Source organism: Miniopterus natalensis, chromosome 1, assembly GCF_054644295.1.
Source record: "Miniopterus natalensis isolate mMinNat1 chromosome 1, mMinNat1.hap1, whole genome shotgun sequence".
Lineage (NCBI taxonomy): Eukaryota > Metazoa > Chordata > Mammalia > Chiroptera > Miniopteridae > Miniopterus > Miniopterus natalensis.
In genome coordinates this window covers 90,221,188-90,237,556 of record NC_142081.1, presented here as the reverse complement: position 1 = coordinate 90,237,556, position 16,369 = coordinate 90,221,188, and the positions used below count along the sequence as shown (strand labels likewise).

Here is a 16,369-nt window from a genome sequence, read left to right as displayed (position 1 = left end):
CTTCAGATTGATTTCAGCCTGTTGCCTTTCCTGTCTGGGCTGTTTCAGCAGCCTGGGCTCAGTGGGTTTGATTAAAAAACATTCTGGCCCTGCCGGGCGTGCCTCAGTGGTTGAGCATCGACTTAGGATCCAGGAGATGGGGTGTTCGATTCCCAGTCAGGGCACATGCCCTGGTTGTGGGCCAGGCAGCAGATCAATGACTCTCTCATCATTGATGTTTCTATCTCTCTCTCTCACCTTCCTTTCCTCTCTCTGAAACCAATAAAGATATGTTTAAAAAAAAACAACAACCCAAAAACAACCCCAAAACAAACAACAAAAAAACACATTCTGGTGGGCCCTTTGCCTGCCCAGCTCCCAGGAGGGGTTTTCAGCTTTTCCTCCAGTTCCCAAACCACAGTCCCTGAAAGTCTTATTCCTGTAATGTCCTCCTGTGAGCTGCTCTCCTTTCCCCCTCTGGGCTGTGCGCTGGGGGTGTGTCTGGGGCTTCACTGAGCTGGGCCCACCCCTTTCCTGTTGGGGGCGGTGCTCCTGGCTGCAGCAGAGGCAAGTGGGCTCCGCCCCTCCCTGCTCAGCTCTGGTTGGCTGGTGGCACCAGGCCCACCCCTCAGACAGTCTACTGTGCAGACTCCAACCCAGCCTCTGCTGGTTTGTCCACCCAGTGCATGCTGGGAAGGTGAAGCCAGTTCCCCCGTCAAACTCAAAAAATGCACAAAGCAACACACAGGCAGAGAGACCGCCCTGCAAGGTCCGGCTTCCCGGGCACCAAGGCACCCAGCGGGAGGGGACCCAAAGTCAGCTCCATGCAGCTCCCCGCACTGCTGGTCTCAGCAAATCTGGGGCAGCTCTACGCGCCACCACAGCGCCCCTCAGGGCTGGTCACAGATCCCAGCCTCTCCCCACCGGGAGCTCAGGGCGGGAGGACGCCCTCAGGGCTGGCCTTGGGTCCCAGCCTCCCTGCTCCTGGAGCTCAGGGCAAGAGGGCTCTTCCCCTTCCCCGTGCTTTCTGGGGCTCAACACAATGCCCCACAGGGAGGCAGAGGGTCCCCGTGTGTGCCTGCTCAGTCCAGTCCTCTGGTCCCTTACCACTTGGGTGCCACACACTTTGGGACAGTCCTTCCCATGGTCGGCACACTGAGCATTAGACGCTGGTCGCTGGTCACGTCAGCCATTAGAGGCTTTGTTTCCTAGGAAGGCACCGTCCCCTCCTCATGGGCACACCACTCCCCTGGGTCCCTCTGCCCTGTGCGCGGGGCGCTCCTTCCCCTCATCGCTCCGGGTGTGGGGTCCCCGCTCTTGGATGCCGTCCGCACTCCCGAGGGGAGGGAGCTTTGCAGCCTCCAAGCCTCGGGGCTCGGCTCCCAGCACAGCTTCAGGGGGACTCCCCCCCTCTCCCCAATGTTATTTTTAGAATTATTTAGGTATTTTTCTTGTGTTTTGAAGGATTACTGTGTTTGCTTGGTTGTTTTTTTTTTCTTAAGTCTTTATACCTGGGTCCCACAGTGTGTGTGCGTGTGTGCGTGTGTGTAGTTTTTTTTTTTGTTTTTAAGATCTTTGGAGTTTACTGTGATTCTTGTAAAACAAAACTGATAATGTGCTGGTTCAGTTTAATTGTTGTTTTAATACTTTCTTGTTTTGTATCTTTCTAGGACTGTTGAAGTGGAGAGTGACTAGGCATATCAGTGTACCCTTGATTAGATAACACAGGCTTTAAGGGTCCAAATGCACTTATAGGGACATTTAATGGGAGCCCCGAGAAGGACATGTTGTTCATTAAGGGTATATTGTACATCTAAAGACTGTTCTAGCTTGGCTAAGTAAAAGAAATGCTTTCTATACAAAAAGTCACCTCTTTTTCCCTGGATGCCAGGCAACACAAATTTAGTTTATTAAATCTAATCAGACTAGCACTGATGAAAACTGCACCCAATCAAATAATGATTCTCAGGTTTGTGAATTTTTGTTTAAAGAGAAACCCTGCTAAACTCCATCAACTCAAAACTGCATCCCATTTTGCAAAAGCACTAGCTAGTTGTCATGTACCATTGTCTAAGGCTCCCTCTTCATCATTGTTGATAACAAAGTTATTTTTTGTTTTGTTTTTTGCCTAAATAGGAGCTCTCTGCTTTTTATAATCAGCTTGCTCTTTCCTGATTCAACCACCATTGCCACAATCTACTGCTGAGCACATTAGTACACTATCATGGCCACGATTTCCGAAAACGTTACTAAACTATGTAAGACCCTGTATGGAAAGGACATATTAAAGACTTTTTTTTTTTCTTTTCTCATTTATAAAATGGAGGCTGAGGAACAAAAAAATAGTCTACAAACTATGAGCACATCATTGTAACATATAAATGCATGCACTGAATTTTTGCTTTCTTATCCTGTGATTGGGTTTGGGCAGTTTGACATGTTTCTGCTATTGCCTGGCAGTATTTGCACATGTCAGTAAAGACAGTTTTGACTTTTGGAGTGTTACTGCATTTAGGAATATTGGCCATGCCTGGGAATGGGTTTGTGGGCAGTTTTTACTATTCTTTCCAATGATTAGGATCAGTTGCATACAGAGATTCCTGGCCTTTATAGACAAATTCCACTTGGGAACAATGTTCGTTGGACCTTGTTGCCACAGGCAGTGCAGGATTTATCTCATTTACTTCAACAAAGATGTTTTAACCATCTGCTCTCAGTGAAAAGAACAGAGTAGCTGTCTGTCTTTGGTTCCTTAAAGGTTTTTGAGGTGGCTGGGTGTGGTAAATAGAGTCTTGGTCCAAAATCTGCCTTTGTGATTTCTTGCTATATCACCTGCTAAGTTATTAAATTTCCCTCTGCTTCCTGAGGTGGCCCCTAAACAGGAGGCTTATAATACTCACTTTATACACTGTTTGTGGGAATCAGTGAGATGAAGCCCATAATAAGATTTCAATAAATTCTGTTTAAGTATAATTAAATAATCATAAGAGCATGCAACAAGTGCTTAGGATTTACAGAAAGTGAACTTCACAGGTCTGGGAATTTTCTTTCCTAGAGGAATATCCAAGTTCAGAGCCACTGAGATATCTAAACTAGCTATGAGGGGACCCGAATGCTATTTCCAGCCTACACTGTGACTTTGGGCACCTCTGCATACCTCCTGGGCCTCATTTTCTTCTCTGTCAAAGACATTGGATGAGATGACTAATCCCTAGACTTTGATTTTCAGAAACATGTGCATATGTACCTTCAGTGCACATGGACAAAAATACAATAGAACAAGCTACAGAGATACATGGCTAGAGTTTTTTCTTTACATAAAATTTAGAGCAGTTAGCTTTTAGGCCTTTAAGACAGTAAGTTCATAATTGCATTAGAGATCAGAGTGATGGGTTGAGAAGAGTCAAAATTTACACCAAGATGTGGAAAAAGACAGTACCAGAATCAGTTGAGAAAGATTGTCTAGAGAAACTTGGATCTGAAGCTGTTTAGGAAAAGTAGGACCCAAAGGACTAGAGAGGAATGATGTTAAAAGCTCATGATATTGCTTTGATTTGAGTGGGCAGTGTGCTCCCAAGGCATGCAGATGGGTTTGGATACAGGAGGGACACAGCAGAGTATGAGATTTTGCTGTATAGGGTCTTGAACTCAGCTTACTGGGTAGCTGCTATCTCTCAAGGAACTTTAGAGCAAATGACAGCATTATCACAGCAGGCAGTAGTCAAAGACAGGTTAGCACAATGGCTGTACACACACGTGTGTGCACCAGAAGCAACTGGAAGTTTCCAGAAAGAGATAAGAAAATTCATGGAGAAAGGCAGAGATTGAATCATATTATATTCAAATATGTAGAAACCGGGGCAACATTCAGGGCAGGGCATTGAGTTAAATAGCTGTGTTGACTACTCCAAGGCAGGAGCTGGGCACTGAGGGAGGAGAGATGGCTTCTGGTTTCTGACCCTGAATTTGCATTTGACGCATATTCAGTTCCCTTCCTCAGCCAAGCTCTATCCCCTAACCTATACATCTTAGGGTAAATAGGAAGACAAGCATTGTAGAAAATACCTTCTTGCGCGTGAAGGCCTTGGCAATACCAGATTTCTAGCTGACATTTTTTTTTTTTTTTTTTTTTGGTTTGTTTTTGAAGAAAATCTCAATTTTAAATGTTATTCCTCAAAGCTTTTAAGATAACTGGTTCTGGCTATTCTCTTATCTACTTTTAAATATGGCAGCAGATTTTTAAGACTTTCCTTTTACTGCATTGTGTTTTTACATGTGATACTAAGAAAAGCCCTTTCATTACAAAGCCAATTATATACTTATTTTATCATTCAGCATAATTTTTTCTGACGATGTCTAATTTTATTAACAGTATAAAATATAGTAAAACATTTTAATATCATTTACACTGCAGAGAGAATTAGGTTTACTAAAAACCAAAATGGTGGTTTAATAGCATGAAACTCATCAATGTTTTTGTTTTTTTGTTTTTTAATTTTATTTTTGTTTAAAATATTACAGATGCCCCTTTTTCTTCCCAATGCCCCATTCCACCTCGTCCCATCCCCCTCCCCAGTCCCTCTCCCCAGCATTGTCCGTGTCCATGGGTTGTGCATATATGCATATAAGTACTTTGATTTATTTCTACCCACCCACCCCTGCATTACCTCTGAGATTCATCACTCTGCTCCATGCTTCTATGTCTCTGAATCTATTTTGTTAATGTTTATTTTGCTCATAAGATTCTACATATGAGTAAGATCATGTGACACTTGTCTTTCTCTGACAGGCTTATTTCACTTAGCATGATACTCTCCAGGTCCCACCATGCTGTCTCAAAGGATAAGGGATCCTTCCTTTTTATAGCTGCATAGTATTCCATGATAAAAATGTCCTAGAAGATGCTTGATATGATTTCAGTCTTCTTGAACTTGTGGAGAGTTGTTTTGTGTCCTAACATGTGGTCTGTCTTTGAGAATGTCCCATGTGCAATTGAGGAGAATGTATATTCTGCAGCTTTGGGGTGAAATGTTCTGTAAATGTCCATCTGACATAGTGTGTCATTTAGAATCAATTTCCTTGTTGATTTTTTGTCTGGAAGATCTATCCAGTAAAGTCAGTGGGGTGTTAAAGTGCCCTACTGTGACTGTATTGCTGTTGATATGTCTCTTAAAGTCATCCAGAAGTGTGTTGTTGTTTTTTCAACCTGTGTGTCTTTTACATTGAGGTGGGTCTCTTGTAGACAGCATATATTTGGGTCTTGTTTTCTTACCCATTCAGCTACCCTATGTGTTTTGATTGCAGCATTTAATCCATTTATATTTAACATTATTATTTATAGGTACTTATCTATTGCCATTTTATTTCTTTATGCCTATGTTTCTCATTTTCTGTTTCAGCTTCTTATTACAACAGTCCCTTTAACATTTCTTGCAATGCTGATTTGGTGGTGATAAATTCCTTTAAACTTTTTTTGTCTGGGAAGCTCTTTATTTCATATTTTGAATGATAATGTTGCTAGATAGACTAGTCTTGGTTTCATATTATTGTTATACATTACCTTGAATACTTCATGCCATTCCCTTCTGACCTATAGAGTTTCAGATGAGAAGTCAGCTGATAGCCTTATGGGAGCTCCTTTGTAGTTAACAGATTGCTTCTCTCTTGCTACCTTTAAGATTCTTTGTCTTGCATTTTTGACATTTTAATTATGATGGGTGTGGGCCTTTTGGGGTTCTTCTTGCTTGGGACTCTCTGTGCCTTCTGAAATTCTGTGGCTTTTTTCTTGACCAGGTTAGGGAAGTTTTCTGCCATTAATTCTTTAAACAGATTCTCTAACACTTGCTTACTTTCTAGATCTTCTGGTATTCCTATGATGTGAATATTGTTACATTTTATGTTGTCCCACAGCTCCCTTAAACTGTCCTCCTGTTTTTTAAATTGTTTTTTCTTTTTGGTTCTCTAATTGAGTGCTTTTTTTCTACCTTGTCTTCTAATTTGCTGATCCAATCCTCATCTTCCCCTAATCTGCTGTTTATCCCTTCCAATGTATTTTTTATTTCTACTATATCATTCTTGGTTTCCTTCATAGTTTCCATTTTTTTTCTCATGCTGTTGAGCATCCTTCCAATCAGTATTTGAACTCTGTATCTGATAGATTGCTTATCTCCATTTCATTGAGCTCTTTTTCTGAAGACTTCTCTTTTTTTTTCCTTTGGGGCTTGTTTTTGGTCGTCTCCCCATTTTGGCTGCCTATTTGGATTTGTTTCTATGTATTAGGTATATCTGCTAGGACTCCCATTCTTTTGAATGGTCTCTGGTGCAGGCCAATGTCAGATGCTGATTGTGACTGACCTTGAGTACCCTGTTTGAAACTTTCCACACTCCACAGCTTGTGGTTCCTTCTGGTAGTGCTGGCTGCATTTGGAATGGACCGAGATGTGCACCAGGATCTGCTTTCCAAACCCTGAGTCCAGAAGCAAATCAGGCAGAGTCTCAAAGCACCCAGAGCGTGACGGTTATTCAGTCTCTTTAAACACCTTGGTATTAAATGATTGTCTTTATAGGTCATTTACTGATTTCAGCTGTGAAACTTACTTTTTGAGTATGTGTAGCTGAAAATTTTCAATGACCTCCTCCTTTTTTCTGGAAGAGTTAAGGAGCTATAAATTAAGAAGTACACTAGACTATACTGGGAAATAGAGTGCATGAGGGAGTATCTACTTAATTTTCCCTTTTTATATTCTAGAATGGTTGGTATATATTTTTTTGCTTAGTCTTTTCTTCATTTTATCAAAAAATTACAGCTGAGGGATTCATTTTTACCCCCATTATAAAATAATATGGTGTGATTTTTATAGTATGCATTAAAGAAATTACATAATTTATTAACTAAAGCAAGTACAAAGGGAAATGTCCTGAAGCCTGTCTACAAACATTTTATCTGTGATTTCTTTACTTTTTTATACAATAATCTTTAGTCTACTATTTAAAAAAGCAAAGTACACTGTAACAGTTTATTTATAAAAATAGATTAGGGAACAGTCCAGGGAACTAATATTTGAATACCAATACAATAAGAAAAAAATGCAATTCTTAAATGTGAGTCAGGTTTCTATTTTTCTTCTTTTAAATCATTTGTACTTAAGATAAAAAGCTGAATGTTGGTGGACTTAAATATAAAACTAAAACTTTCTTTACAAAGTAAGACCAAGATTGTTATAAAAAAGATTTACCATGCCCTGCCGTTGTGGCTCAGTGGTTGAATGTCGACCCATGCACCAAGAGGTGCAGATTTGATTCCCAGTCAGGGCACATGCCTGGGTTGCAGGCTCAATCCCTTGTGGTGGCCAGGTAGGACGGAGCTGATCGATGTTTCTCTGTCATCAATATTTCCTTCTCTCCCTCTCCCTTCCTCTCTAAAAGAAATCAACAAACACATACTTAAAAAGAACAGATTTAACATAGGTAATTAAACTCATTGTTAAGTTTGCAGGTGAAAATATCGAAACTGTTTTGAAACATGGAAAAAATCAGTCAGTTTTTCCTCTTTATTAATAACTTAAAGGGCAGATATATGAGATCTTCTTGTAAGATTAAACTGTACCTTTGGTAGAGATACATAATGCATTTTGTGTCACCGACTAATGTTTCTCAAATAAGATACATGGGTGAATGTATGTAGTCTAGAATGTGAACCAGCACAGTGTCTTTAAAAACAGAAAAATAACTCAATATTGGCATCATTGTATCATTTGAAGAACATTTATGAACTGAAAACACTAAATGGTTAAAATGTTTTACCTTTAGGAGTACCTAGTTAAAAAATATATACCATATATTAAGACTTGAACTTAGACTTTTCTTGAAATTAGAATTTAATACATTTTTTAAATCATTTTTTATTTTTCAATTACACTTGACATACAATATTATATTAGTTTCAGTGTACACCCAATGATTAGACATTATAAAACTTACTAAGTGATCATCCTGAAAAATCTCATATCCATCTCACATCGTACATAGTTATTGGAATATTATTGACTATATTCCCTATGCTGTACTTAAAAATACCCCCATGACTACACTATAACTAATAATTTGTTCTAAATCCCTTCACCATTTTCACCCATCCCCCCAAACCCCCTCCAGTCTGGCTACCATCAAAATGTATCTATGACGCCTGGCCTGAGTGGCTGAGCATGGACCCGTGAACAAGGAGATAATGGTTCAGTTCCTAGTCAGGGCACAGGCCCATGTTGTGGGCTCAATCCACAGTAGGGGGCATACAGGAGGCAGCTGGTCAATGATTCTCTCTCATCACTGATGTTTTTATTTCTCTCTCCCTCTCCCTTCCACTCTCTAAAATCAATAAAAACATTTTTAAAAATGTATCTGAGATTCTGTTTCTGTTCCGCTTGTTCATTTATTTTGATTTTTAGATTCATTTATTGATATGTATTTATTGCCATTTTATTGTTCATATTTTTTATCTTTTTTCTTCTTAAATAAGACACTTCAACATTTCTTCTAATTCTGATTTGGTGGTGATGAACTCCTTCAGCTTTTTGTTGTCTGAGAAGCTCTTTAATTTTCCTTCAAATCTTGATTTGCTGGGTAGAGTAATCTTGGTTGTAGGTCCTTGTTTTTCATCACTTTCAATATTTCTTGCCAATCCCTTCTGGCCTGCAAAGTTTTTTTTGAGAAATCAGCTGACAGTCATATGGGTGCTCCCTTGTTGGTAACTAACTTCTTTTCTCTTGCTGATTTTAAGAATCTCTCTTTGTCTTAAATTGTGGCATTTTAATTATGATGTGTCTGGTTGTAGGCCTCTTTGGCTTCTTCTTGCTTGGGACTCTCTCTGCCTCCTGAACTTGTAAGTCTATTTCCTTCACCAGGTTAGGGAAGTTTTCTGCCATTATTTTTTCACATAGGTTTTCAATTCCTTGCTCTTTCTCTTCTTCTGGCACTTCCATGATGTGAATGTTGGTACACTTGAAGTTGTCCCTGAGGCTCGTTATACTATCCTCATTTTTTTAAATTCTCTTCCCTTTTTACTGTTCTGATTGGGTGTTCTTTGCTTCCATATCTTCCAAGTCTCTGATTTGATTCTCTGCTTCATCTACTCCACTGTTGATTCCCCGTAATGTACCTTCATTTCAGTTAATGTATTCTTCATTTCTGACTGGTTCTTTTTTATGTTTTCTAGTTCCTTTTTTGTGTTTCCTGTCTCTTTGTTGAAGTTCTCACTAAGTTCATCTATTCTTCCCCTAAGTTCATTGAGCATCCTTATAACCAGTGTTTTGAACTCTACATCTAGTAGATTGCTTTTCTCCACTTAAAAAAAATTTATCTTTATTGTTGAAACTACTATAGACGTCCCCTTTTTCCCCCATTGACCCCCTCCACCCCGCATCCACCTCACACCCAGGCTTTCCCCATATCAATGTCTGTGACCATGGGTTATGCTTATAAACGTATAAGTTGTTTGATTAATCTCTCCCCACCCACTCCCCCAAACCCACCTTCCTTCTGAGATCCTTCAGCATGATCCATGCTTCTATGTTTCTGGGTCTATTTTGTTCATCAGCTTATTTTGTTTATTACATCCCACATATGAGTGAGATCATGTGGTACTTGCCTTTCTCTGACTGGCTTATTTTGCTTAGCATAGTACTCTCCAGTTCCCTTCATACTGCCCCAAAGGATAAGCTGCATAATATTTCATGGTGTAAATGTACCACAGCTTATTTATCTGCTCATATACTGATGAGTTCTTGGGCTGTTTCCAGATCTTAGCTATTGTAAATTGCACTCTAGGAACATAGGGGTGCATAAATTCTTTCTGATTGGTCTTTTGGGTTTCTTAGGATATAGTCTCAGAAGTGGGATCAATGGCAGTTCAGTTTTTAATTTTTTGAGAAAACTCAGTTACTGCTTTCCATACTGGCTGCACCAGTCTGCATTCCCACGGGCAATGTAGTGACTTTGAGCATTTTTTCATCTGTCTCTTGGCCATCTGTATGTCCTCTTTGGAGAAGTCTCTATTTAGGTCCTTTGCCCTCTTTAAAATTGGATTGTTTCTCTTCCTTCTGTTAAGTTGTAGGAATTCCTTATGTAATTTGGATATTAACCCTTTATCAGATGTGTCATTAGCAAATATGTTCTCCCTTTTATTATGGGCTCTCTTTTTGTTTTGCTAATGGTTTCTTTTGCTGTGCAGAAGCTTTTTATTTTGATGTAGTCCTATTTGTTTATTTTCTCCTTTGTTTCTCTTGCCCTGGGAGTTGTATTGTCAAACATATTGCTACGAGAGATGTCTGAGGTTTTACTGCCTATGTTTTCTGATACTTATCTATTGCCATTTTACTTCTTTATGCCTCTGTTTCTCTTTCTCTGTTTTTCTACTTCTGATTATAGCAGTTCCTCTAACATTTCCTGCAATGCTGATTTGGTGGTGATAAACTCCTTTAGCCTTTTTTTTGCCTGGGAAGCCCTTTATTTCACCATCTATCTTCAATGATAGTGTTCCTGGATAGAGTAGTCTTGGTTTCAGATCCTTGTTTTGCATTACCTTGAATACTTCATACCATTCCCTTCTGGCCTGTAAAGTTTCTGATGAGAAGTCAGATGACAACCTTATGGGAGCTTCTTTCTAGGTAACAGATTGCTTTACTATTACTGCCTTTAAGATGCTCTCATTGTCTTGAATTCTTGGCATTTTAATGATGGTGTGTCTGAGCTTGGACCTCTTTGGATTCTTCTTACTTGGGACTCTCTGTGCCTCCTGAACTTGTGTGACTTTTTCATTCACCAGGTTAGAGAAGTTTTCTGCCATTACTTCTTCAAACAGATTCTCTAACCCTTATTTACTTTCCACTTCCTCTGGCATTCCTATGATGCGAATATGGTTGCTTTCATGTTGTCCCACAGCTCCCTTAAACTGTCCTCCAGTTTTTTAATTGTTTTTTCTTTTAGGATCTCTGATTGAGTGATTGTCCTACCCTCTCTTATAATTCACTGATCTGATCTTCAGTTCTCCCTAACCTGCTCTTTGTTCCTTCCAGTGTATTCTTTATTTCTGCTATGTCATTCTTAATTTCCTTCATAGTTTCCATATCTTTTTTCATGCTGTTGCGCATCCTTTCAATCAGTATTCTGAACTCTATATCTGATAGATTTCTTATCTCCATTTCATTGAGCTCTTTTTCTGGAGACTTTTCTTGTTTTTTCATTTGGGGCTAGTTTTTTTGTCTCTTCATTTTGGCTGCCTGTTTGGATTTGTTTCTATGTATTAAGTAGATCTGCTAGGACTCTTAGTCTTTTTGGAGGGTCCCTGGTGCAGGCCAGTGTCACATGCAGTTTGTGACTGGCCCTGAGTATCCGGTTTAGAGATGTCAACAACCCTCAGCTTAAGATCTCCTCTGCTGGGACTGGATGTGGTTAGACAGGACCAAGATGCACACCAAAGTCTGCTTTTCCAAGACCCAGGTCCAGAAGCAGATCAGGCAAAAACTCAAAAGCACTCTGAGCTCTGCCTCTTCCTGCAGACTGATTAATCTGATTCTTTTAATGAGCCTCAGGCTGTAGGAATTCCTCTGGGTAGAGCAAGAGTTTTGACAGTAGGATGCAGCAATGCTTCCCCCCTCCCCCAGGCAAAAGCAGCAAATTGTCTGCCTGCGAATGATGTCTTCTGCAGTATGGCAGAATGACTCAGCACAGGAATCCAGACAGGTGCCTTCTGATCTCAGTCTCCAGAGCCCACAACCTTATATTCTCCACACACAGCTCCAGTCCACTCCGCCCTCTCTCTGTTGGAGCCCCGGGTGAGTGGCTGCACATGAAACTTTGTGTTTTGGACCTTAAGAGTTTGCCTCCAGTTCCAGCTGTCTCTCCCTGGCTGACAGAAACCCTGCTGCTTTTCACAGCTAGTTGTTTTGTGGGCACCTTTCTCAGTTCTGGTGCTCTGGACTGGGAAGCCCAGCCTGGGGTTTAGGCCTCAGAGTCCTCAGTGGGAATCCTCTGGACCTTCAGCTGCTGCCTGTAGGAGCCCCACCCGCCCTCTCACGCCTTTGCACTTCCTACCAGTCTCTCTGGTCTCCACTTTTCCTGCTTGGTTATGAGTGTTCTTTCCAGCTCATCTTCAGTTGCAGTTGATTATTCTGGATGGTTTTTCTGTATTTTAGTTGTAATTCCAGCTTGGTCTCAGGAGAGTGTCAGTGCAGCTCCACTCATCCAGCTGTCATCTTTAATCTTTTGTCTCGATTTCCTTTACTTTTTCTGCAGTTTTGTTCTGTTCTTTCATTTGGAACATATTTATTTGTCTTCTCATTTTGGCTGCCTCCCTGTGTCTGTTTCTGTGTATTGGGTAGAGCTGCTACCTCTCCCAGACTTAGTACAGTGGCCTTAGGTAATAGGTGTCCTGTAGGGTCCAATGGTACAGCTTCCCTAATCACCTGTGCTGGGCATTCTAGGTGCTCCCCCATGTGGGCTGTGTGCACCCTCCTGTAGTAGTTGAACCTTGGATGCTGTTGGCACCTCAATGGGAGGGATTTACCCCCAGGCCAGTTGACTGAAAGGACAGGCTACAACCAATGTGGAGGATCGGCTGTGGAGGGGCTGACTCCATGGAGCGGGATTAAACTTCATTGGGGCACTGCTGCCTGCTGAGTTTGCCCCTTGAGTGTGTTAATTGTGGAGGTGGTTGGGTGGTGCTTTGATGTGGTCTGAAGCTGTCTCCTGGTTGCACTGGGTTTGGGGCCTCTTGGGAGGTGCAGGCCAAAGTCATCTGCCACCTATGCCCTGCCCAGGGCTACCTGACATGAGCTACAAAGAGATCTGCAGATGGCTGCTACTTGTGCTGGGCCTAGAGGTGCCTGGGAGAGGCCAAGCTGTAAACCAAGGTGTGCTGCTGCTTGCACTGGGCCTGGGGCCACTCAGTGAGAGGTGTAGGGCACACTGAGGCCAGATGCTGCTGCTTTGAGAGCTTTTAGGAGAATCTACAGCATGATCCAAGACAGTCTGCTTGTATGAAAAAGCCACTTGAAAGAGCTTTGTTGGGCTCAAAAGTTGGGTGGATGGGGTTTCAGAGAATCACCAGGCTGGGGCAAACAGGGTTAGCCAGGTTGATGGAGACTTAGATTTGTGCCTGCCTATCAGCTCTGTGTTGGGAGGACTCAGAAAAGGAACAATGTCCTCTGGCAGCCCTTCTGTCTGGGAGAAAGCTGCCTCTCCAGCCCTTGTCCTGAAGCCAGAGAATTCAGTTCCTTCCCATAAGTCCCTGGTGCCTTTCAAGATCTGTTCCAGTGTTGGAGCTCAAAGCAAGTGAGTGTGTGTAGGTTTCTTTGGAATGCCTGGGACTCCTGATGCCCTCTGTCTCACTTAGCCCCAATCCCTGCTGATTTTTGCTGCCAGAAGTTATGATGACATCTCTTCTTGGTATTGGAGCTCTGGGTTAGGGGACCTGGTGTGGGGCTGGGACCCCTTGCTCCTCAGGGAAGACCTCCTCAGCCAAGATACCCCTCCTAATTTTTATCTGCCACATGTAGGTGTGGGACCAGCCTCTTCTGCATTTCTGACCCCCCTCCCAGTTTCAATGAGACTTCTTTAATTTCCTAGTTGTAGGACTTCCATTCAGCCAGATTTCAGGCGGTTGTGAATGATGGTTGTTCTGTAGTTTAGTTGTAATTTTGATGTGGTTGTGGGAGGAAGTGAGTACTTTCCTTTACCTATGTTGTCATCTTGACTGAACTATCCCAGCATTTAATACATTTTATATTTCCAGATGCCTCGTTGTTGCATAGTTATTTGGTTGGAAATTCACATGGGCTTTAAATACTGTCTACATGATGATAATGCTGAAGTTAATCTGTCTAGCCCTCTCCTCTCCACTGAACTATTTTTAAAAAATAAAGTTTTTATCTTTGATGCTCTGTAGGTGCTCAGTAAATTTTTGTCAAATGAATAGACATTACGTTTTAGATGTTGGCTTCTAATGAGATGTATCCTTTTTTTAATATTTATTTATTCATTTTATAATCTCAATCATTATGCTTAACTTTTAAGCATTATTGATGTAATAAAAATTAATGAAAGAGAAAGTTTTTACTCTTAATGCTTTGCATTTAATAGTTTTAAAAGATAGTATATATTATATCCCTTGTGAAAAGTGGTCAGATGCTAGACTTAAGTTGTTGGGATTATTTCTTTTCTTTCATTTATAATGATCTTCCAATTTCTAAATTACATTAAAATTTAAGGGTGTATTTGCTTTATAGAAGTTAATTTTACAGCCAGTTTTGAGTGCTATCTAGTAATATACATAACTTTTAAAGTAATAGTGGTTGTGGTGTTAACATTTCTGTTTTCACACTTTAAGGATGCTTCCTCTTCCTTACATACCTGTGCATACATGATGTTACTTCAGTTAACATCTGAGATATTCCCACGCACACTTCACAAATCGACCAATATTTGACATCATATTTGTATTAATAAAATAACGACCTATGCTACTGACCAATCCATTAATCCAAATACTTTTCTCTCTTTTATTTCAAATTTCAACCTACTCTTTCACTCCTCTCTTTTTATATGATTGTCAACAAAGCCAGATTTCTATGTTATCCTCACATAGAAATATCAGTATACTTTACATGTTTATGAATACTTCATTGAGTAACTGTCTATAAAATATTTCTTTTTTGAAACATCTGGTCACCAAATCACTATAGATGAAGATTATTTTAGAGTATGTAGCACATGTGTTTCAGACAACGTGGTGTTTTATTTCAAAAATAACGGAGCAGTAAAAAGAATTGATACCAAGTCTGAGGTTTTTTAGTGTTTTCTTAGAGAGCCTCAAGTTCAATGCCCACCTGTGGAAGGTTGTTTGGACTGTTTTTGAATTGCGGGTGTGTTTTGTTTTGTTTTTATCATATGTAGATTTCCAAGTCAGAGAGTCCTCCTTCAGCAACTGCTTTCCATCAGATTTAGGAAAAAAATCTGATGACAATGCCTTAAAGCTTTAAGTTTTGTACACTAAAAGTATTATAGCACTGTAAATTATCATTTGCACTTTAAACCTTGCAAACATGACCTTTTCAGTTTTTAAACCATGGTGAAGTTTCCAATAAACCTGACTGAGAAAATAAAGAATAGTTGTTATGGAGAGGTTATTAAACAGATGATTGTGGATTATCATTCTCCAGTCCTAACAGAAACATTTATCATCCAGTCCAGTGCAGACATTTATCACCCAGTAATCGGCACTCTGTCCTATACATTGATTAGTTATTTGATTGATAAGGATGAACTCAAGGTTTCTGTTATTGTGTTGTTTATTTTTGTTTGCAAAAGAAAAATGGGTATTCAGGCCATTTTCCAAAAGGATTTTCTCTGGAAAGTTTTAACTAAAAAGAAATAAAATAATCTGGTTAAATATATTAATACTGGGCAAAACTAGTGAACTACAGGGGACATTTTGGCCCTTATTTTTAGGGAGCTCACACTTCATTGGGTACATATTTCTTTATCGCAAAAGAACTCATTTTGTATATATTGACAAGTTAGAATTTTTTGTTGTCAACAGGTTTGGCAAACATCGAAAAGATGACAAGATTGAGAAAACGGGTAAAATAAAAATACAGGACTCCCTTACTTCAGAAGAGGAGAGAATACGAATGAAGCAGGAGCAGGAGAGGTAGACTTCAGTTATTTGATTAAGCCTCATTAGAGGTTCTTCTTTTCTTTCTATTCTTATTTTTTTTGATATAAAGAATTTGACCCTGGCCCACCAGTGTGGCTCAGTTGGTTAGAGTGTTGTCCCATGCACCAAAAGGTGGTGGGTTTGATTCCCAGTCAGGGCACATACCCAAGTTGTTGGTTTGATCCCTGATGGGGGCATATACGGGAGGCAGTTGATCAATGTTTCTCTCCCTTCCTCTCTCTAAAATCAATAAAACAATTTAAAAATAGTAAGTGTAAAGAATTTACATTCAGTTGATTTTTATGGGCTAAATACAATGTAAAGAAAGATTAAAAGACTAACCTTATACTTATTTGGGGCATTAAAATGAATTTTATTTTATTATTATTTTTTTAAATTTTATTTTTGTTTAAAATATTACAGATGTCCCTTTTTCTCACCAGTGACCCATTCCACCTCATCCCATCCCCCCCCCCAGTCCCTCTCCCCACCATTGTCCCTGTCCTTGGGTTGTGCATATATGCATATAAATTCTTTGGTTACTCTCTCCCCCTCCACCTGCCCTCCTCCATCCCTCTGACATTCGTGAGTCTGATCCGTGCTTCCATGTCATTGAATCTATTCTGTTCCTCAGTTTAATAAGTTCTTTAGATTCCACGTATAAGCGAGATCATGTGATGT

At 40.2% G+C, this 16,369-nt stretch overlaps 1 protein-coding gene across 14 annotated transcripts in view; it reads left to right on the top strand.

Annotated features, from left to right (window-relative positions):
- PARD3 (par-3 family cell polarity regulator) overlaps positions 1 to 16,369 on the top strand; it is a 720,826-nt gene that overhangs the window by 514,591 nt on the left and 189,866 nt on the right. For 11 of the 14 annotated variants that reach the window (XM_087823918.1, XM_087823914.1, XM_087823916.1 and 8 more), the window contains one exon: positions 15,572 to 15,682. The exons of the other annotated variants lie outside the window; for them this stretch is intronic. In XM_087823918.1, coding sequence (XP_087680044.1) covers positions 15,572 to 15,682 — 111 coding nt within the window. The remainder of the gene's footprint in view (positions 1 to 15,571; positions 15,683 to 16,369) is intronic. 14 annotated transcript variants of the gene reach the window in all.